The following is a 21,646-nucleotide window of genomic DNA, read 5'->3' on the forward strand; positions in this document are numbered from 1 at the left end:
GAGGCAGAAGCTGATCACAGTTCCTTATTTCCTTTGACACGGGAAGGTATTTCAACCCATCAATTCTAGAATGATTTGCAGAATAATCCTTACAAAGAAAATTTTCCCTGACACTCTAAACCCTGTATTCAGTACTTTGGTTCTCTAAATCAATATACTGAGTATAGGAGTTGGGGTATTATATTGAAATTGTATAAGACTATGCTGTAGCCCACTTTAGAGTATTTTGTCCAGTTTTGGTCACTTCCCTCTGTTAATAAGATTGAAAGAGTGCAGAGCGAGAATGTTCCTGGGGCTTGAGGCCCCAAGTTACAGGGAAAGGTTGAGCAGGTTCAGACTTTATTCCCTGGAGTGGAGGAAAAAGAGGGGAGATTTGACAGAGGGGTATAAAATTATGAGCGATATAGAGAGGGTAAATGCAAGTAGGCTTTCTCTACTGAAGTTGGTTGAGACTAGAATAAGAGATCATGGGTTAAAGGTGAAAGGAGAAATATTTAAGGGGAACATAAAGGGAAACTTCTTCACTCAAAGGGTGGTAAAAGTGTGGAATGACCTTCCAGTGGAAGTTTGACTTCAACATTTAAGAAAATATTCTAATAAGTATATGGATAGGAGAGATACAGACGGGCCAAAGGTTGTTTCTGTGCTGTAGTGTTCTATGGCTCCATGATACCCATTCTCTTCACATTCCCCATCAATTTCCCCAGATTCTAACAGTCACCTACATACGAGAGGCAACTTACAGTTGCCAAGCAACTTGCACAAATGTGCTAGCGAGGGCGTGCTTAGATGAATGTGTGGCTGAGGATTTGATGCAGGGGGCAGTGATTCAGGTTCTTATATCATTAGGCTGTCTTCTGAGGCAGAGGAGACCTGTACAATTAGGACAAGTTGTCTTTATATTGATAAACAATGACTCCAGATTGTCAGCACAGCCTTGTGCATGGTAAGTCATCTCACACACATAACACCCGGTTAAGATTTTTACTGATATGGCGTAACTATTTCATTTTAGCAGTTCTGTAACAGCAGTCTGTTCTGCTTTTTATATGTTTGGTTTTGAGCTAAAGATAAGGGGCTATGTTGTTCAACTTAGGAATGCTGTGTCAGGCAATCAAGATGGTGGAATTGGAAAAGGTTCCAGAGAATGTTGGGTGGAGAGGTTTTCAGTGATGGACACTGGTGTGGGTAGAGGACTTTTTGGTGGGAACTGGGAGAAGACAAGAGGGAAGATGGCAAAAGATGCCATCCCTGTTGCACAAGGTGCTTTGTGCAGATGAACAGCTTCAAAGGAGAAAGGACCAATCCTCCCATGGGGAAACAGACACAAAATGCTGGAGGAGCTCAGCAGGCCAGGCAGCATCTATGGAAAAAAGTACAGTCGACATTTCGGGCCAAAACCCTTCGGCAGGACTCCATGCCAAACCAGTTGAACTGCTTACTCCTATTGACCTGCACTGCCACCATAGCCCTTCATACTCCTACCATCAATGTACCAAACTTCTCTTAAACGTTGAAACTGCCCTCACATGCACCGCTTGCGCTGGCTCTCATTCCACACTCTCATAACCCTCTGAGTGAGAAGTTTCCCCTCATGTTCTTATTGCACTTTTCACTCTTAACTCGTGACTTCTAGTTATATTCCCTCCCAACCTTAGAGGAAAAAGCCTGCTCGCATGTACCCTATCTATGCCCCTCATAATTATGTATACCTCTATCATATCTCCTCTCAATGTTCCAAGGAATAAAGTACTAACCTATTCAATCTTTCCTTGTAACTCAGTCATCCAAGCCCAGCAACGTTCTTGTAAATTTTCTCTGCATTCTATCAACCTTGTTTACATCTTTCCTCTAGGTAGGTGACCAAAATTGCAAACAAGATTCCAAATTTGGCCTCACCAACATCGTATACAACTTCAAAATAACATCCCATCTCCTGTACTCAATACTTTGGTTTATGTGTCAAAAGCTTTCTTTACAACCCTACCTACCTGTGACACAACGTTCAACAAATCATGGATCTGTATTCCCAGATCCCTTTGTTCTACCATGTGCCGCACCACACACTGTGTACGACCTACCCTGGTTGGTTCAACACTTTGCATTTGTTTGCATTAAATTCCATTCGTAATTTTTCAGCCTAATTTTCCAGCCGGTCCAGATCATACTGCAAGCTCTGATAGTCTTCTTCACTGTCCACTACATCACCAATCTTGGTGTCATCTGTAAATTAACCCACGGGACCACAGACCCACAGACCCAAGGTTGTTAATGCCTGGTTTAGAGGGACGAGGGCCAAATGGGAATGGCTCAGGTTGGGAGGTTGGCCTGGTTTCCATGGTGTATAACTCTATAAATGGCCAGATGGCAAATCACACTCTGGGTATGGATCAGTTGAGCTGAAGTGCCTGTTTCTGTGTTTATGGCTCATTTTAATTATCACAGAATTACCAAGGCATTCATTATCAAAGTTCAGCACCAAGCCTCAAGGTGAGATAGAAACCATAGAAACTACAGCACAGAAACAGGCCCTTTGGCCCTTCTTGGCTGTGCCGAACCATTTTCTGCCTAGTCCCACTGACCTGCACACGGACCATATCCCTCCATACACCTCCCATCCATGTATCTGTCCAATTTATTCTTAAATGTTAAAAAAGAACCCGCATTTACCACCTCGTCTGGCAGCTCATTCCACACTCCCACCACTCTCTGTGTGAAGAAGCCCCCACTAATGTTCCCTTTAAACTTTTCCCCCCTCACCCTTAACCCATGTCCTCTGGTTTTTTTTCTCCCCTTGCCTCAGTGGAAAAGCCTGCTTGCATTCACTCTATCTATACCCATCATAATTTTATACACCCCTATCAAATCTCCCCTCATTCTTCTACGCTCCAGGGAATAAAGTCCTAACCTATTCAACCCTTCTCTGTAACTGAGTTTCTCAAGTCCCGGCAACATCCTTGTAAACCTTCTCTGCACTCTTTCAACCTTATTTATATCCTTCCTGTAATTTGGTGACCAAAACTGAACACAATACTCCAGATTCGGCCTCACCAATGCCTTATACAACCTCATCATAACATTCCAGCTCTTATACTCAATACTACAATTAATAAAGGCCAATGTACCAAAAGCTCTCTTTACGACCTTATATACCTGTGACGACACTTTTAGGGAATTTTGTATCTGTATTCCCAGATCCCTCTGTTCCACTGCACTCCTCAGTGCCTTACCATTAACCCTGTATGTTCTACCTTGGTTTGTCCTTCCAATGTGCAATACCTCACACTTGTCAGTATTAAACTCCATCTGCCATTTTTCAGCCCATTTTTCCAGCTGGTGCAAGTCCCTCTACAGGCTCTGAAAACCTTCCTCACTGTCTACTACACCTCCAATCTTTGTATCATCAGCAAACTTGCTGATCCAATTTACCACATTATCATCCAGATCATTGATATAGATGACAAATAACAATGGACCCAGCACTGATCCCTGTGGCACACCACTAGTCACAGGCCTCCACTCAGAGAAGCAATTCTCTACCACCACTCTCTGGCTTCTTCCATCGAGCCAATGTCTAATCCAATTTACCACCTCTCCATGTATACCTAGCGACTGAATTTTCCTAACTAACCTCCCATGCAGGACCTTGTCAAAGGCCTTACTGAAGTCCATGTAGACAACATCCACTGCCTTCCCTTCATCCACTTTCCTGGTAACCCCTCCTCAAAAAACTCCAACAGATTGGTCAAACATGACCTACCACGCACAAAGCCATGTTGACTCTCCCTAATAAGCCCCTGTCTACCCAAATACTTGTAAATTCTGTCTCTTAGTACTCCCTCCAATAACTTACCTACTACTGACGTTAAACTCACCGGCCTATAATTTCCCGGATTACTTTTCGATCCTTTTTTAAACAACGGAACAACATGAGCCACTCTCCAATCCTCCGGCACTTCACCCGGAGACAGCGACATTTTAAATATTTCTGCCAGGGCCCCCGCAATTTCAACATTAGTCTCCTTCAAGGTCCGAAGGAACACCCTGTCAGGTCCCGGGGATTTATCCACTTTAATTTTCCTCAAGACAGCAAGCACCTCCTCCTTTTCAATCTGTACAGTTGCCATGGTCTCACTACTTGATTCCCTCAATTCCATAGATTTCATGCCAGCTTCCTTAGTAAATACAGACGCAAAACACCTATTTAAGATCTCCCCCATTTCCTTTGGTTCCGCACAAAGCCGACCACTCTGATCTTCAAGAGGACCAATTTTATCCCTTACAATCCTTTTGCTCTTAATATACTTGTAAAAGCTCTTTGGATTATCCTTCACTTTGACTGCCAAGGCAACCTCATGTCTTCTTTTTGCCCTCCTGATTTCTTTCTTAAGTATTTTCTTGCACTTCTTATACTCAAGCACCTGATTTACCCCGTTTCCTATACATTTCATACAACTCCCTCTTCTTCTTTATCAGAGTTGCAATATCCCTTGAGAACCAAGGTTCCTTATTCCTATTCAATTTGCCTTTAATCCTGACAGGAACATACAAACTCTGCACTCTCAAAATTTCTCCTTTGAAGGCTTCCCACCTACAGATCACATCTTTGCCAGAGAACAATCTGTCCCAATCCACGCTTTTTAGATCCTTTCTCATTTCTTCAAATTTGGCCTTCTTCCAGTTCAGAACCTCAACCCTAGGACCAGATCTATCCTTGTTCATGATCAAATTGAAACTAATGGCATTATGATCACTGGAACCAAAGTGCTCCCCTACACAGACTTCTGTCACTTGGGCAGATTATCAAATCTTGGTTTAAGGGTAGGTTGTAATGATTCTTAAAGGTGGAAGGAAAGGTAGAATGTCTCAGCCATTACTGCAAGAGCCACTAAACTCGGGGTTGGGCAGAAGGTAAAGTCAGAGCACCAATTTCTTATAAAGTTGTACATCTTGACATCGGCAGATGGACAGCAGGTATCCAAGGATGAAGTGTCCAACACCAGAGGGCATACATTTGAGATGGGAAAAGATAAGTTCAAAGGAGAAATGCAGGGCAAGTTGTTGTCTTTTTTTAAAAAAACACTGAAAGTAGTGGGGCGGGTGCCTGGAAAGTATTACCGGGGTTGATGATGGAGGCAAATATGATACGGGTATTCAAGAGGCTCTTTAATAGACACATTAATGTACAAGAAATAGAGGATATGGACTGAATGAAATAGTTTAATTGGGCATTTGATTATTTCATTCAACACATGGGCTGAAGGGTCTGTTCACTTGCTGCTCTGTTGGACCATAAGACACAGGAGAATTAGACCAGTCAGCCTCTCGATTCTGCTTCTATAGTATTTTCCTGCCTTCTCCCCATAACCTTTGAAGTTCCATTCTATATTTTATCTCTACAAGGTCATGCAGGGATCTGTAAACAAGAGCGAAAACTGATCAAATCTTGGTACTGCTTATTTGTACAATGAAAGCTCTCAGAAACTAATGTGATTAAAACAAGATAATTTGTTATTACCTAATAGGTTGATTTTTCTTCCTGTGTAGAAAGAGATACCATTGTATTTCTTTAAAACACTCACCAGTCTTCATGAGGACGTTAACTGCCATAGTTGTGAAGTCTTTCGTGCAGGCAGCATGTGTCTGAGACTCTGGTGCAAGTTCATAGCTGCTCACTCCAGTCACACTGTTTACATACACCGTCTTCCCCAGAGATCCGTCAAAATACTGCAGCCATTGTGAAGAAAAACCTTTCAAAGTATTGACACCTTGACGGGTGCCCACACCAACATCTGCTTCAGCAGCTCCTGGTACTGTGGGAATCCATGAAGGGTCAAATTCCTTACTGCTGGCCACAGCATCATCCTGTTGGCTTAAGTGCTCTTCAATTGTTTCATCTGTTTGGGGTTGGTCTCCAGGGTGCAGCTCAGGCTGTGAAACTGCTCCATCAACTGCCCTTTCCTCAGTTGTAGCACGAGACAATTCCTCTGAATTAGACTTTTCATTAATCATAGCAAGGTTGCATATATTTCCAGCACCTGTACAACTTCCCTCTCCACCAACTCCCGCACAGTTATCAGAGTTTGCTTCAGCTCCTGAGAGCTGTGGTTCTGGAGATAAACAGTGTGGAGATGCATGTTCCAGCTCCGGAAGCCTCTCTAGGCTCTGGAAAGGTGAAATACAGTCTGCAAAACTCCTTGAATTGCACTCCCAACTCTTCTCTCCTTGTCCAAGGTATTTTAATCTGGACAATTTTGCAGCCAAGGTTTTTGGAAGCCCCTTGGAAACAGGGGTAATGTTTTTGTTTTGTGAATAAGTAGCTTGTGCAATAAGACTGGGCTGCACTTGGGATATGTGTCCAGCTATTGACCTAGAGCCACAAGTATGCAAATTCCTTTGGAAGCCAACAGACTGGCTGTGCAGTAAACTCTCACTGCAGACATTAGCTCCAAAGTCTGGGCATCTTGCACCTACATTCTGGTTCAAATTGTCTGCTTCTTTAATTACCGTGGCATCCTCTGGTATCGATTTCATGGCTAGACTACCATCGCCATGTCGAGTGACCTCAGTATGTTGGGAAGAGTTGCTTCCATCCTGACCACTGGCCCTCCCATATTCTCTTCTAAATGCATCCAGCGAAGCAGTTATCAGAGACATACTTAGCTTGCTGCGGAATCTAGCTTGACAGGAGATAGGTTCACAATTGGCAACTTTTCTGCACTTGGAATTAACATGATCTTTCAGTGACATAATCTTCCCAGGTGTCATCACTGATTCAGTGAGGCTCCCAGACTGATTATGATACTGGGAAGTACTCTGAACTTTCTGACAAAGCCTGTTGGATCTTCGGGGTTCGGCCTTCCCACATTCCCTAGTGTCACTCAAGTGCATATTGCCCCCAGCCATAAGCCGAGTACATCCCCTTTTCAATCTCTCATTAATATCCCAGGCACTGACTGGGCCTAAGTGAAAGGTACGTCCCCTCTCTGTATCGTTTCCACGTTCGAGGTCAGAACCTTTCATTTTCATAGGGATCACATGGGTTATAAGACCTGTGACACCAAGTTCCACTCCCTGACTCTCCTTGTGTGTCTGTTTTCCCGAGAGCTCCTTTCGCCCTGTCTGCAGTCCACTAACCTCCCCTTCTGTTGTCTGCACCTCCTCTTGAGGTGAGACACTGCTACCTGATGAGCCCTCACTCTCATAAGCAACAGCAATCTGATAAATTCCATCTCCTTTTGTGAGCACCTGCTCTCTGCTGGGCTGCACCAGCTTCATTGGCTGTGTCTCAGGGCTATCTGATGTACTCAGGCCGCTGAGGGAACTGCTGTCTCCTGACTCTTTCCACAGAGACTTGTTGCAGGCAGTTGTCCGCTGACCAGCAATGTCTAAAATGGGTTTTGGAGCTTCAGTAGAGTGTAGCGCAATGCCTGAATGTTCCGAGACTGGTTCTTCATCCTCAGCACCCAACACCCCAACCTTCTCAATTGTTGCAAGCCCCTGATACACAGCATTTTCCCTAGAGGTTTCAGGTAGTACTGCCTGCCTATAAACAGATTTGGACTGGACTGCAGCCATTTCATGTGAGAACACAGGTTTTGAGCTGAGAAGAGGTGACTGGGGATGTTCCTGTTCCTCTAAAGGCTCCAGTAGCAGTTTCTCCTGTAGCAGGAAGGCATGGACTCCCTCCTCCAAGCAGCTCAGCAGCAGGTCCCAGGAGCTGAACTCCAGCAAGGTGCGACCAGTCTCCCAGCAGGCATCATACTGCCTATGGTCACACCTGACATTGATGATATAAACAGGGTGGAGATCAGGGCTTCCACGGGACCCAGTAGAGCATCCTGACCTACATATCAGGCTGCTTCGCCTGATCAGCAAATCCAGTTGCACATGTATACGGGTTTTTAGCACCAGTCGCCCATTGACAAACACCTGCCGCTGTGCCTTGGTATGGTGGCCCTGTCGGCTAATGAAACCGCTGATATGGAAACAGTCATTTGAGTGCTGAACAGGGCCAAGAGCTGCTGCCTTCTGTGTACCGTAGATCTGAGCAAAGCGAGCCGGCAAGCTGCTCGCTTTCGGCAGCCTGACTACAAGCGAGCCTCCAGCTGTGGAAGAGGCTTCGTTCCGCAAGGTGAAGGAGACTCCAGGATGCAGAAGACTCAGGGCTTGAACTCTGAGACGGATCTGCTCCCACTCCAGGGTTCGGATCATACGGCGTCGCCTCACTGGCAGTCGGTAAAAGAGATTGCATACAGTGACAGTGGTGCCGGGGCTGGGCCTGGCTACCTCGGCCCTGTACACCTGCTGGGCCTGTCCATTGCGGAACAACTTGACCCATGTCTGGCTGCCACCACCTCGTGGCCTGCTCACTATCTCCAGCAGACCCGACAAGTGTGCAATGCTGGCCAGTGCCTCACCACGACACCCAGGCCCCACTTCAGGCTCCTCCTCCAATCCTTCTCCAGGGCCCTCTCCACCCCCGAGTTCTTCTCCCTGTCCACTCCCGGGATTCTCTTCCTCTGTAGAACCCCCGGAACCCCCTCCCTGTCCATCCCAGGGGCAGTCTGGCCGTGTATTCCAGGGAACCCCACCCTGCCGGGCCCCAGGCCTTTCCCCAGACCCAATGGCGCGGCTACTGTGGTAGCGCGCTCCCGCCAGCACCAGCGCCGCGCGCTCCAGCCCCACGCCGTTATCTGCCACCTGCACGCGCCCGATATCTGCGTTAACGCGAGCCGCCACGCAACCGCAGCCGGCTGCCAGGCTGTTCAGCAGCAATTCTTCCAGGCAGTGGGCGAGCGACGGCACTTTCACTGCCGAACGAAGTCCGTCCTGTACGGTCACCGACAGCGAGCGCAGCTTCTGCGGCGGCATTTCCTTATCCATGCGACCCGACACCAGAACCAGAGCCAGGCCGCCTCCAGCCCCCTAGGCCCCGTTACCGTAGCAACCGGAACCGCCCTCGACGCAGGCGCTTGCGCCGCACTGCGGGCGCCGCGAGGACTGCAGGAAATGTGAGGGGAGGGGAGGGCAGGGCGGGAGGGTCGAGTCGGCTGGTGCTGTGGAGGGGGAAGCTGTCTGGGTGGTATTGAGTGAATCTCCCTCATAACTGGGAGAGAGAATGGCTCATAATAGTATGTTAATGAGGTAAACCAGGCTCCTGATGGGAGATACAGTGTGTTAGACCACCAGACATAGGTCATTTGGTCCATTGAATCTGATCTGCCTTTTCATCATGACTGATTTATTTTCTTTCTCAACCCCATTTTCCTGCCTTGTCCCCAGAACCTTTGATATCCTGACTAATCAAGAACCTATCAATCTCCAGTTTAAATATACTGAAAATCAAATTGTTTAATTATCAGTTACAGACATTCCACCCTGCAAAAACTCATTTCAGGGAGGTAGCACCATCAATTTGCTAGAGACTCTTGGAACTTATGGGGGAGGTGGGATGTTTGCAATAGAGTAGCTCCTTAGCAGCTAGCCAGCTAGTTTAAATAACGTTAGCTATACTAATGAACGAATGACACCTGTTAAACTCACCTCAACATGTCTTTTACAGTCTTAACCCACCATAGGCAATAGAAAAGTCACTGTTACAAACCGCAGCAAGCAACACTGTCATTATTTTTTTTTACCCCCTAGGCAGGGGTACACTTTAGGGTAGGCAGGGGTGACGTATGTTTTATATTAAGCAACACACATCAAAGTTGCTGGTGAACGCAGCAGGCCAAGCAGCATCTATAGGAAGAGGCGCAGTCGACGTTTCAGGCCGAGACCCTTTTTGGAACACTCTGCCATGGCGTGCGCATGCTCTCTCACTCGCGCTCTCTCGTCATTTTCGCTTGCTTTCTCTCGCTCGCGCGCTCTCACTTGCTTACTCTCTCTCTCGTGGTCGCTCTCTTGCTTTCTCTCTCTGGCTCGCTCTCAAAAAAATTGATTTCCGTGATATTGTATATAATTTGCGGGCATCAGGGAGCCACCATTGATATAAAGGAGACTCCGGAACTTCCGGCAGGGGTGGGATGTCTGCAGTCAGACCATACATGGATACAGTTGAACAGCCCAGGTGTATATACATTCACAATAGCGAGAGAGAAAAAAACACACATTACACAAGAAAACACGTGTGTAATCCAGGTCCCTGAGCAACATGCAAATTGATGGTACAGCTATGGGCAATCCAGCCTGTCCTTCTGCCAGTCGATCACTGGAGGGCAGCACTTACAAACGAGGTTAGCTCCCAAATTAGTCCGTGAGCCAGGACCCCAAATTTGGGCCACCTGTACCATCTGGGGGGAATAATTCTTATAGTGATTTTTGGCAAGGTATACACCCATAGTGCTAGAAAATATGTGATAGTATTGCAGTGATGGTAGCTTGCATGATCACCGTCATGCTATAAGAACCATGATCCTATGGTGCTTTGCCTATGATAAGATGAATTATGCCAGGTACCTGTCCCCTTACTTTGCTCAGATGATGAACCTCCCAGAGAAGAATCCTTCTCTGTCTGAGGCCTTCAAGACAGGCCAATTCTCAGTGCAGCTGTCAAGTAACAACCTCTTTGGGCAGATCCCTGTGGACCAGGCTATTGAAGCCACAGTGAACAAAGACACACAGACTCCTGGAGGCACATCACGGTTCAGCCTGAATGCTGGAGCCATCAAGCGTTACTACGTAAGAGCTGAGCACGCAGTGCATTCCTGGGACAGTTAAGGGAGATGGTGCAAGGCAACAAGTCAGAGCTTTGTCACATGGAGCTGCAGCAGCCAAAAATCCAGAAAGATGAGGAGGCAGTTTCAGCAGTGGTTAGCCTCATACATGGTCAACCCATTTGCAGAGAAGCAGGACCTCATTAGCATCTCTATGGCAAAGGCAGCCCCCAAGGACATTGCCTCTAACCTGATGAAGGCATATGAGATTGGTGAGCAAAGCTATGCAGCCTTCAAGGATGAGAGACTAGAGGAAGACCCACCAACAAAGAAATTCCATGACCCAATGAAAACCAACAAGCTGAAAACATTCAGTAAATGTGTAAGAAGAGAGAAGTGAAATCAAATGGGAGGGTGATCATCTTGAAAGCAGACAGGTCTTTGTTTAGATGCATCATAGTGATGGCACAAGGGCTCAGTCTACATATGGAGGATATCCTTTCTCGTCCCCTTGGACCGTTGTCCTGGGCCCTGTCCACACCAGAAGGATTGCTGAGAAAGACAAATAAAGCTACTTTAGCCACAACCTTGCAGAAAAATGTAGCAGTAGAAGAGCAACTCCCAGGAAACTCTGCTAGAGTGGTTGATGGAATGAACTTGGTCCAAAGAGTGAAAGGTGATCAAGTTACTTTCAGAGATGTTGCCACGACAATTCTGGGTATAGCTCTGAGGGAAGGCAGTCAGAGTAGCAGAATAGATGTTGTGTTTGACACATACAAGGAGAACTCTATCAAGAATAGTGAAAGGTCTCTACGGGGTGAAGATACTGGTCATGAGTTGCAAGGTATCACATGCACACAGATGGTGAGGCAGTGGAGGAGCTTCCTGACCAAAGTCAGTAACAAAAATAGTCTCATCAGCTTCATAGTCCATGAATGGAAGAAGGCGGAGTACAGAGCAAAGCTACAGGAGAAGATTCTGTATGCAATTGTGAATGACAAATGTTACAGAATCACATCTCAAGACAGTGAGGAGGTGTCAGCTCTTCAGTGTCAACAAAAAGAAGCAGATGGCTGCCTACTTCTCCATGCTGCCCATGCCACGAGAGGGATACCAATCTGTAGTGATCTGCTCAGAAGACACAGATGCCTTTATCATGTCTTTAGCATTTTGTGACAAGATTGAGGCCCCATTGTTCCAGAAGTGTGGGACTAGAGAACCCGTACAAGGCTTGTAGCATCAGGAAAGTTGCTGCCACTGTTGGCATAGAGGTTTGTAGGGCTCTCTTCGGGTTGCACGCATATACAGGATGTGACACTGTAAGCGCTTTTGCAGACAAAGGGAAGACAAGTGCCCTAAAACTTCTGACCAGCAACAGGGAAACTCAGGACACATTCTTAGAGTTGGGTCAGGAATGGGACCTCTCCCCAGAACTGATGGACAAACTGGAGGCACTTACATGTCTCCTGTATGCCCCCAAAGCATCGACCACTGATGTTAATATGGAATATATACAAAAAGTGATTACTTATTTGAAGTAATAAAGCTGCCACTGGTGCAATGCTATCGCATATTTTCTAACTCTAGAGATGTATACCTTGCCAAAAATCACTACAAGCATTATTCCCCTCAGATGGTACTGACCAACCCCACTGGCTCACAGGCTAAATGAGCACAGATTCCACACTACACCGCCTCCAGTGTTTTCTCACTTGGACTGCATCAGCAGGCAAGCCCACGGCTTGAGGCCATGTCCTCGCTACACCGAGCCCTTGCTGTTCCCTTGTCATCTGTCTCACGACCAAACAGGGGAAACAAGCCTGCAGCATCTCACATTATCAATGTCCAACAGGGTCTTGAGTTTGCGAGAGAAACATCCAAGACAGTTACAGTTATGCTGCACGCTGCTTTTGCGCACCAACTCCGATGTCTTTGAGTAGCAGGCAGCAACACTGTCTGCACGCAGGTCAGCCCCTCCAAACCTTCTCTGGTCCACCTGCCAGCTTCTTCTCCAGCTCAACCGATGGCTTCTCCTTCTAGCCATCCACCAGCTTCTTCTTCGACTCTTCCACGGTCCGTGCAACACCCCGGTCGGCAGCTCCAAAGAACGAACAGATCACAGACGTTTTAAACTTGCTGTACCCATTGGTCTTGGAGTACTGTATGGTCTTTTGATCATTAAAAAAATCACATTTTAAAAAGAAAAGTGCACCTTTGGTTAGCTCCCAAGAGGCTGCTGCGTTGGAACACACCACCAACTTACCAGCGTGTTTGAACTTACTTAGCCTCTTCAGCAGTCTGATTCACCACCTCCTGGCTAAAGAAATGTTTCCTTATCTGGGTCCTAAATGGACATCCCTCTACTCAGGCTGTGAATGTCGTGAAATTTGTTGTCTTTGCAACAGTGGTACACTGCAATACATAATAACAGAAAAAAGTGAATTACTGCAAGCCTATATATACATTAAATAGTTATATTAAGTAAGTAGTGCAAAAATAGAAATAAAAAAGTACTGAGGTAGTGTTCAATGTCCATTCAGAAATTGGGTGGCAGAGAGGAAGAAGCTATTCCTGAATCACTGAGTGTGCCTTCAAACTTCTGTAGTTCCTTCCTGATGGTAGCATTGAGAACCAGCCATAACCTGGTTGACAGGGGTCCTTGAAGATGTCCTGAATACTATGGAGGTTAGTGCCCATGATGGATCTGACTAAGTTTACAACTCTCTTCGGATTATTTCAACCCTGTGCTGTAGCCCGTCCATTCCAGATGGTGATGTAGCCTGTTAGAATGCTCACTGTGGTACATCTGTAGAAATTTGCAGGTGTCTTTTGTGACGTACTAAATCTCAAACTCCTAATGAAATCCCAGTCAAGGTGGCGCCAGCAAACAATGATTCCTCAGGTGACAGCTTCCAGAGAGTCAATTACTTATTTCAATTATCTCATTTTTTCTATGCCTTTTACTTATGCTTTTTATCTTAATTCTGCTCAGGAAACTGTGGAAGTCTATGACTTACAGTTTAGCGTTCAATCAAGTGACCTAGTGCTCTGCTGTCCCCAAGGAAGTTCCAGGACAGAACCACAATCATGCGCTGTCCTGAACAGGAGACCAGAGATGGGGCGCAGGGACATGATCAACCTTATTTCTTGCTGATCAAAGCTTTGAGGAAAATTGACACACCAAGGGGAAATCAGAGGAGGCCGGATCAGTGGTTGCTCTTAACAGGTCAGGTCAGGGGTCAAGTGGCGGCGTGAGGCCAGAGGTCCATCTCCACGGTAGGTCACATCAGGCTGGAAGTCGCTCCCTGGGGAGGCCGCGTCGGACCAGAGGGATGTTATGTATAAGTTGTATAAGATGCTGGTGAGGTCTAATTTGGAGTATCGTGTGCAGTTTCTCTCACCTACCTACAAGTGAAATGTAATCAAAGTTGAAAGAGTACACAAGGATGCTGGAATTGATGGTTTTAATGCAAAGTTTGCAGATGATATGAAGATAGGTGGAGGGGCAGGAAGATTTGAGGAAGTAGAGAGGCTACAGAAAGATTAGACAGATTAGGAGAATGGGCAAATAAATGACAGTTTGAATACAGTGTTGGGAAGTGTATGGGCATGCACTTTGGTAGAAGAAATAAAAGAGTTGACTTTTCTAAATGGAGAGAAAAATACAAAATACTGAGGTGCAGAGGGACTTGGAAATCCTTGTGCAGGAAATTTGCAGTTTGAATCAACGACAATGAAGGCAAATGCAATGTTTGAATTCATTTCAAGAAGACCAGAGTATAAAAGAAAGGATGTAAAGTTCAGACTTTATAAAGCACTGGTGAGGCCTCACGTGGAGTATTGTGAGCAGATTTGGGCCCCTTATCTTAGAAAGGATGTGCTGATGTTGGTTAGGGTTCAAAGGAGGTTGATGAAAATAATTCCATGATTGAATGGCTTGTCATATGAAGAGCGTCTGCTGGCTCTGGGCCTGTATCCTCTGGAATGCTAGGGCTTTATAAGTCACCGGTGAGGCCTCACCTTGAGTATTGCAAACAGTTTTGGGCCCCTCATCTTAGAAAAGATGTGCTGGCATTGGAGAGGGTCCAGAGGAGGTTCACAAGGATGATTCCAGGAATGAAAGGGTTACCATACGAGAAAGGCATTCTCTGTAGGCATTTAGAGAATCATGGTCTGATCGGGGACAGTCAGCATGGCTTTGTGAAGGGCAGATCGTGTCTAACAAGCCTGATAGAGTTCTTTGAGGAGGTGACCAGGCATATAGATGAGGGTAGTGCAGTGGATGTGATCTATATAAATTTTAGTAAGGCATTTGACAAGGTTCCACACAGTAGGCTTATTCAGAAAGTCAAAAGGCATGGGATCCAGGGAAGTTTGGCCAGGTGGATTCAGAATTGGCTTTCCTGCAGAAGGCAGAGGGTGGTGGTGGAGGGAGTACATTCAAATTGGAGGGTTGTGACTAGTGGTGTCCCACAAGGATCTGTTCTGGGACCTCTACTTTTCGTGATTTTTATTAACGACCTGGATGTGGGGGGTAGAAGGGTGGGTTGGCAAGTTTGCAGACGACACAAAGGTTGGTGGTGTTATAGATAGTGTAGAGGATTGTCGAAGATTGCAGAGAGGCATTGATAGGATGCAGAAGTGGGCTGAGAAGTGGCAGATGGAGTTCAACCCGGAGAAGTATGAGGTGGTACATTTTGGAAGGACAAACTCCAAGGCAGAGTACAAAGTAAATGGCAGGATACTTGGTAGGGTGGAGGAGCAGAGAGATCTGGGGGTACGTGTCCACAGATTCCTGAAAGTTGCCTCACAGGTAGATAGGGTAGTTAAGAAAGCTTATGAGGTGTTAGCTTTCATAAGTTGAGGGATAGAATTTAAGAGTCGCGAGGTAATGATGCAGCTCTATAAAACTCTGGTTAGGCCACACTTGGAGTACTGTGTCCAGTTCTGGTCGCCTCACTATGGGAAGGATGTGGAAGCATTGGAAAAGGTACAGAGGAGATTTACCAGGATGCTGCCTGGTTTAGAGAATATGGATTATGATCAGAGATTAAGGGAGCTGGGGCTTTACTCTTTAGAGAGAAGGAGGATGAGAGGAGACATGATAGAGGTATACAAGATATTAAGAGGAATAGATAGAGTGGATAGCCAGCGCCTCTTCCCCAGGGCACCACTGCCCAATACTAGAGGACATGGCTTTAAGGTAAGGGGTGGGAAGTTCAAGGGGGATATTAGAGGAAGGTTTTTCACTCAGAGAGTGGTTGGTGCGTGGAATGCACTGCCTGAGTCAGTGGTGGAGGCAGATACACTAGTGAAGTTTAAGAGACTACTAGACAGGTATATAGAGGAATCTAAAGTGGGGGCTTATATGGGAGGCAGGGTTTGAGGGTCGGCACAACATTGTGGGCCGAAGGGCCTGTACTGTGCTGTACTATTCTATGTTCTATGTTCTATGTAAACATTTGATGGTCTGTACTCACTGGAATTCTGAAGGATGAGGAGGGATCTCACTGAAACATTTCAAATGTTGAAAGGCCTTGACAGAGTAGATGTGGAAAGGATATTTCCCATGGTGGGGGAATCAAGGACAAGAGGGCACAGTTTCAGATAGAGGGGTGCCTCTTAAAAACAGAGATGCGGAGAAATTTCTTCAGGCAAAGTGTAGTGAATTTGTGGAGTTTGTTGCCACGTGCAGCTGTGGAGACTAGGTTGTCGGGTGTATTTAAGGCAGAGATTGAGAGGTTCTTGATTGGACATGGCATCAAAGGTTATGGCAAGAAAGCCAGGAACTGGGTTTGAAGGAGAAAAAAAGGATTAGCCATGATTGAATGGCGCAGCAGACTCGATGGGCCAGATGGTCTAATTCTGCTCCTATGTGCTACGGTCTATGGAATTCAGAAGAATGAGGGGTGACCTCATTGAAACCTATGGAATGGTGGAAGCCCTTCATAGTGTGGATAGAGAGGATGTTTTCTATGGTGGGAAATTCTAAGACCAGAGGACACAACTTTGGAATAGAGGGGTGTCCTTTTAGAATGCAGATGAGGAGGAATTTCTTTAGCCAGGCAGTGGTGTATCTGTGGAATTCTGTGCCAGGAAGCTGTCCAGGGCAAGTCTTTAGAAATGGTGACATAGGGTCAGAGAATGTTGAATCTTTGTGGGTGGAGTTAAGAAACTGCAAGAGTGAAAAAAACATTATGGGAATCATATATAGGCCTGGACGTAGTAGCCAAGATGTGGGTTTGAGATTGCAAAGGGAGCTGGAAAAGGCATGTAATAAGGGTAGTGTCACAATTGTAATGGGGGACTTCAGTAGTCAAGGGGATTGGGAAAATCAGGTTGGTAATGGATCAGAAGAGAGAGAATCGGTTGAATGCCTACAAGCTGGCTTTTTAGAGCAGCTCGTGCTTGAGCCTACTCAGGGAAAGGCTCTCTTAGATTGGGTGTTGTGTAATAACCCAGATCTTAATAGGGAGCTTAATGTAAAGGAACCCTTGGGAGGCAGTGATCATAATATGATTAAATTCATATTGCATTTTGAGAGGGGGAAGCATAAGTCACATGTTTCAGTATCGCAATGGAATTAAGGGGAACTACAGAGGCATGAGAGAGGAGCCCAGGTGGATTGGAGGAGGATACTGGTGGGGATGATGGCAGAACAGAGATGGCTGGTCTCTGAAAACAGTTCACAAGGTGAAGGATAGATATGTCCCACAGAGGAATAAGTTTTCAAATGGTAAGGGTAGGCAACCATGGCTAACAAATGAAGTTAAGGACTGCATAAAAACCAAGGAAAGGGCATGTAAGGTAGCAAAAGTGAGTGGGAAGTTGGATGATTGGGAAGCTTTTAAAATCCAACAAAAGGCTACTAAAAAGCTATAAGAAGGGAAAAGATGAAATATGAGGGCAGACTAGCCAATAATATAAAGAAGGATACAAAAAGTTTTTTCAGTTCTATAAAGAGTAATAGGGAGGTGAGAGTTGATATTGGACCACTGGAAATGATGCTGGTGAGGTAGTAATGATGGACAAAGAAATGGCAGATGAACTTAATGGATACTTTGCATCTGTCCTCACTGTGGAAGACACTCACAGTGTGCCAGAGGTCCATGAGTGTCAGAGAGCAGGAGTGAGTGCCATTGTTATTACAAAGGAAAAAGTGCTAGGCAACTCAAAGGTCTTACACAAGTGAAAATCTGCAGATGCTGAAAATCCAAGCAACACAAACAAAAGGCTGGATGATCTCAGCAGGCCAGCCAGCATCTATGGAAAAAAGTACGGTTGGCGTTTTGGGCTGAGACCCTTCGGCAAGATTGGAGAAGAAAAGCTGAGGAGTAGATTTAAAAGGTGGGGGGAGGGGAGAGAGAAACACAAGGTGATAGGTCAAACTGGGAGGAGGAATGAAGAAAGAGCTGGGAAGTTGATTGGTGAAAGAGACACAATGCTGGAGAAGGTAGAGTCTGAAAGAAGAGAACAAAAGGTCATGGAAGAAAAAAAGGGGGAGGAGCACCAGAGGGAGGCGATAAGCAGGCAAATAGATAAGGTGAGAGAGGGAAAAAGCAATGGGGAATGGTAAAGGAGAGGTGGGGGTGGGGGTGATTACCGTAAATTCAAGAATCAATGTTCATGCCATCAGATTAGATGCTGCCCAGCTAGAATATAAGGTGTTGTTCCTCCAAACTGAGTGTGACCTCATCGCGACAGTAGAGGAGGCCACGGATTGACATATTGGAATGGGAATGGGAAGTGGAATTAAAATGGGTGGCCACTGGGAGATCCTGTTTCTTCTGGCGGACAGATCGTAATTGCTCGGTGAAATAGACTCCCAATCTATGTTGGGGTCTCACCGATATACAGGAAGTCACACCGGGGGCACCGAACACAGTATATAACTGCAACAGACTCATAGGTGAAGTGTCAACTCACCTGGAAGGACTGTATGGGGCCTTGAATGAGGGAGGAGGTTTAGGGGCAGGTGTAGCACTCTCTTTCCTGGCACTTACCCTTGAAAGCGGAACAAGTGCCATACAATTGACAGATCCTTTCTGATACCCTCAAAATTGACATCTCCTTAATTTAGAATCTCAGCCCCAAGGAACAGACATATCTCCTTCTCCATAATCACCTTGAAACTAATTGGACAGATACATGGATGGGAGGTGTATGGAGGTATATGGTCCGTGTGCAGGTCAGCGGGACTAGGCAGAAAATGGTTCGGCACAGCCAAGAAGGGCCAAAAGGCCTGTTTCTGTGCTGTAGTTTCTATGGTTCTAATGTCATTATGATCACTGAATGCAAAGTGTTCCCCTACACAAACATCTGTCACCTGGCCTGTTCCATTCCCTGACAGGAAACCCAGTATTTCACTCTCAGTTGGATGAAGGAAACTTTCCTGAACACATTTGCTGAACTCAATCCCATCCAGCCCTTTTACAGTATAGGAGTCCCAGTTATTATGCGGAAAGTTAGGATCACCTATTATCACAAGCTTATGATTCTTGCAACAGTTTGCAACCTATCTACAGATTTGCTGTTTTAAATCCTGCTGTCCACTGGGTGGTCTATATACAGTGGTCCCCAACCTCCAGGCCGTGGATCGATACATTGCCGCGAAGAATGCAGTGGTGCAGCGGTGGCCAGAATGCACCCAGCACACCTTTAAGAAAAAAGCCGAAATAAACAAGCTAATTAATTAGGTGCCGCTCGGCACGTAAATTTCGGCCCAGATCAAAGGGTGCGCATTCTTCACGGCAATGTATTGGTCCGCGGCCCGGAGATTGGGGACCACTGGTTTATAATATAATCTCACTCATGTAATTATCCCTTTCTTTCTCTTCAATTCCATCCATATAGCCTCGCTCGGCGAGTTCTCCAGTCTGTCCTTTCAGAGTACCACTGTGACTTACTTTCCTGAGTGGTAATGCCACCCCTCGTCCTTTAATCCCTCCTGCTTTATCATGTCTAAAACAAGGGAACCCCTTGTTAAGCAGCCTCATGTGTGGCACCTTGTCAAAGGTCTTGTGAAAATCCAAGTACACAACATCCATCGATTCTCCTTTGTCTATCCTGCTTGTTACCTCTGCAAAGAATTCCAACAGATTTGTCAGGCACGATTTTCCAATGAGGAAACCATGCTGACTAAGGCCTATTTTATCATGTGCCTCCAAGTACCTGGAGACCACATCCTTAATAATCAACTCTAATATCTTCACAACCACTGAGGTCACACTAACCTATAGTTTCCTTTCTTCTGTCTCTCTCCCTTCTTAGAGTGAGATTTACAATTTTAAAGTCTTCCAAAATCATTCCAGAATCTAGTGATTCTTGAAAGGTCATTTATGATGCCTCCACTATCTTTTCAGCCATCTCTTTCAGAACTCTGGGATCTATCTGGTCCAGGTGACTTATCTACCTTCAGACCTTTCAGTTTCCCAAGAATCTTCTGCCTAGTTATGGTAACTTCACACACTTCATCCCTCTGACACCTAGAACTTCCACCATACTGCTAGTGTCTTCCATAGTGAAGAATAATGAAAAATACTTATTCGGTTCATCCACCATTTCATTGTATATACTGCGTCCGGTGCTCCCGATGTGGCCTTTTATATATTGGCGAGATCCGACACAGACTGGGAGACCGCTTTGCTGAACATCTACGCTCTGTCCGCCAGAGAAAGCAGGATCTCCCAGTGGCCACACATTTTAATTCCACATCCCATTCCCATTCTGACATGTCTATCCACGGCCTCCTCTACTGTAAAGATGAAGCCACACTCAGGTTGGAGGAACAACACCTTATATTCTGTCTGGGTAGCCTCCAACCTGATGGCATGAACATTGACTTCTCTAACTTCCGCTAATGCCCCACCTCCCCCTCGTACCCCATCTGTTACTTATTTTTATACACACATTCTTTCTCTCACTCTCCTTTTTGTCCCTCTGAATATACCCCTTGCCCATCCTCTGGGTCCCCCCCCTCCTTGTCTTTCTTCCCGGACCTCCTGTCCCATGATCCTCTCGTATCTCTTTTGCCTATCACCTGTCCAGCTCTTGGCTCCATCCCTCCCCCTCCTGTCTTCTCCTATCATTTTGGATCTCCCCCTCCCCCTCCAACTTTCAAATCCCTTACTCACTCTTCCTTCAGTTAGTCCTGATGAAGGGTCTCGGCCTGAAACGTCGACTGCACCTCTTCCTAGAGATGCTGCCTGGCCTGCTGTGTTCACCAGCAACTTTTATGTGTACTACTTCTCCAACGTTGTTTTCCAGTGGTCCAATATCCACTCTCACCTCTATTTTACACATTATGTATCTGAACAAAACTGTTGCTATCCTCTTTAATGTTATTGGCTAGCTTACTTTCCTATTCCACCTTTGCCTTCTTAGTGACTTTTTTAGTTGCCTTCTGTTGGTTTTTAAAAGCTTCCCAATCCTCTAACTTCCCACAAATTTTTGCTCAATTATATGCCCTCCGTTTGGCTTTTATGTTGGCTTTGACTTCTCTAATTAGCCATGGCTGTGTCATCTTTCCTTTAGAATACTTCTCTAGATATTCCCCCTCCTTTAATCCCACACCAATCTGATTTTCCCAATCTGCCTGCATATTGAAGTCCCCATGATGATGGTAACATTGCCTTTTCTGTCTCCCATTGTAATTTGCAGACCATATCCCTACTACTGTTTTGAGATCTGTACACAACTCCCACCAGGATCTTCTTACCCTTGCAGTTCCTTAGTTCTATCCACAAAGATTCAACAACTTCTGACCCTATTTCACCTCTATCTAATGATTTGATTTCAATTTTCACCAACAGTACAATGCCATCCCCTCTACCTTCCTGCTTATCCTTTCGATACAATGTGTATCCTTAGACATTAAGCTCCCAGGTATCAGCCATAGTTCAGTGGTGCCTACAACATCTTACCTGCCAATCTGCATCTGTGCCACAAGTTCATCTACCTTATTCCATATACTGCACCCATTCAGATAC

The 21,646-nt window shown here is 45.7% G+C and overlaps 1 protein-coding gene across 6 annotated transcripts in view; it reads right to left on the reverse strand.

The window, feature by feature from the left end:
- mlh3 (mutL homolog 3 (E. coli)) overlaps positions 1-8,918 on the reverse strand; it is a 120,597-nt gene extending 111,679 nt beyond the window's left edge. For all 6 annotated transcript variants that reach the window (XM_063042896.1, XM_063042913.1, XM_063042877.1 and 3 more), the window contains exon 1: positions 5,583-8,918. In XM_063042896.1, the coding sequence (XP_062898966.1) occupies positions 5,583-8,886 (3,304 nt within the window). In that variant the 5' untranslated portion in view covers positions 8,887-8,918. The remainder of the gene's footprint in view (positions 1-5,582) is intronic.
- Positions 8,919-21,646: the final 12,728 nt, after the last annotated feature.

The sequence above is a fragment of the Mobula hypostoma genome, chromosome 1 (assembly GCF_963921235.1).
Source record: "Mobula hypostoma chromosome 1, sMobHyp1.1, whole genome shotgun sequence".
In the NCBI taxonomy this organism is placed as follows: Eukaryota; Metazoa; Chordata; class Chondrichthyes; order Myliobatiformes; family Myliobatidae; genus Mobula; species Mobula hypostoma.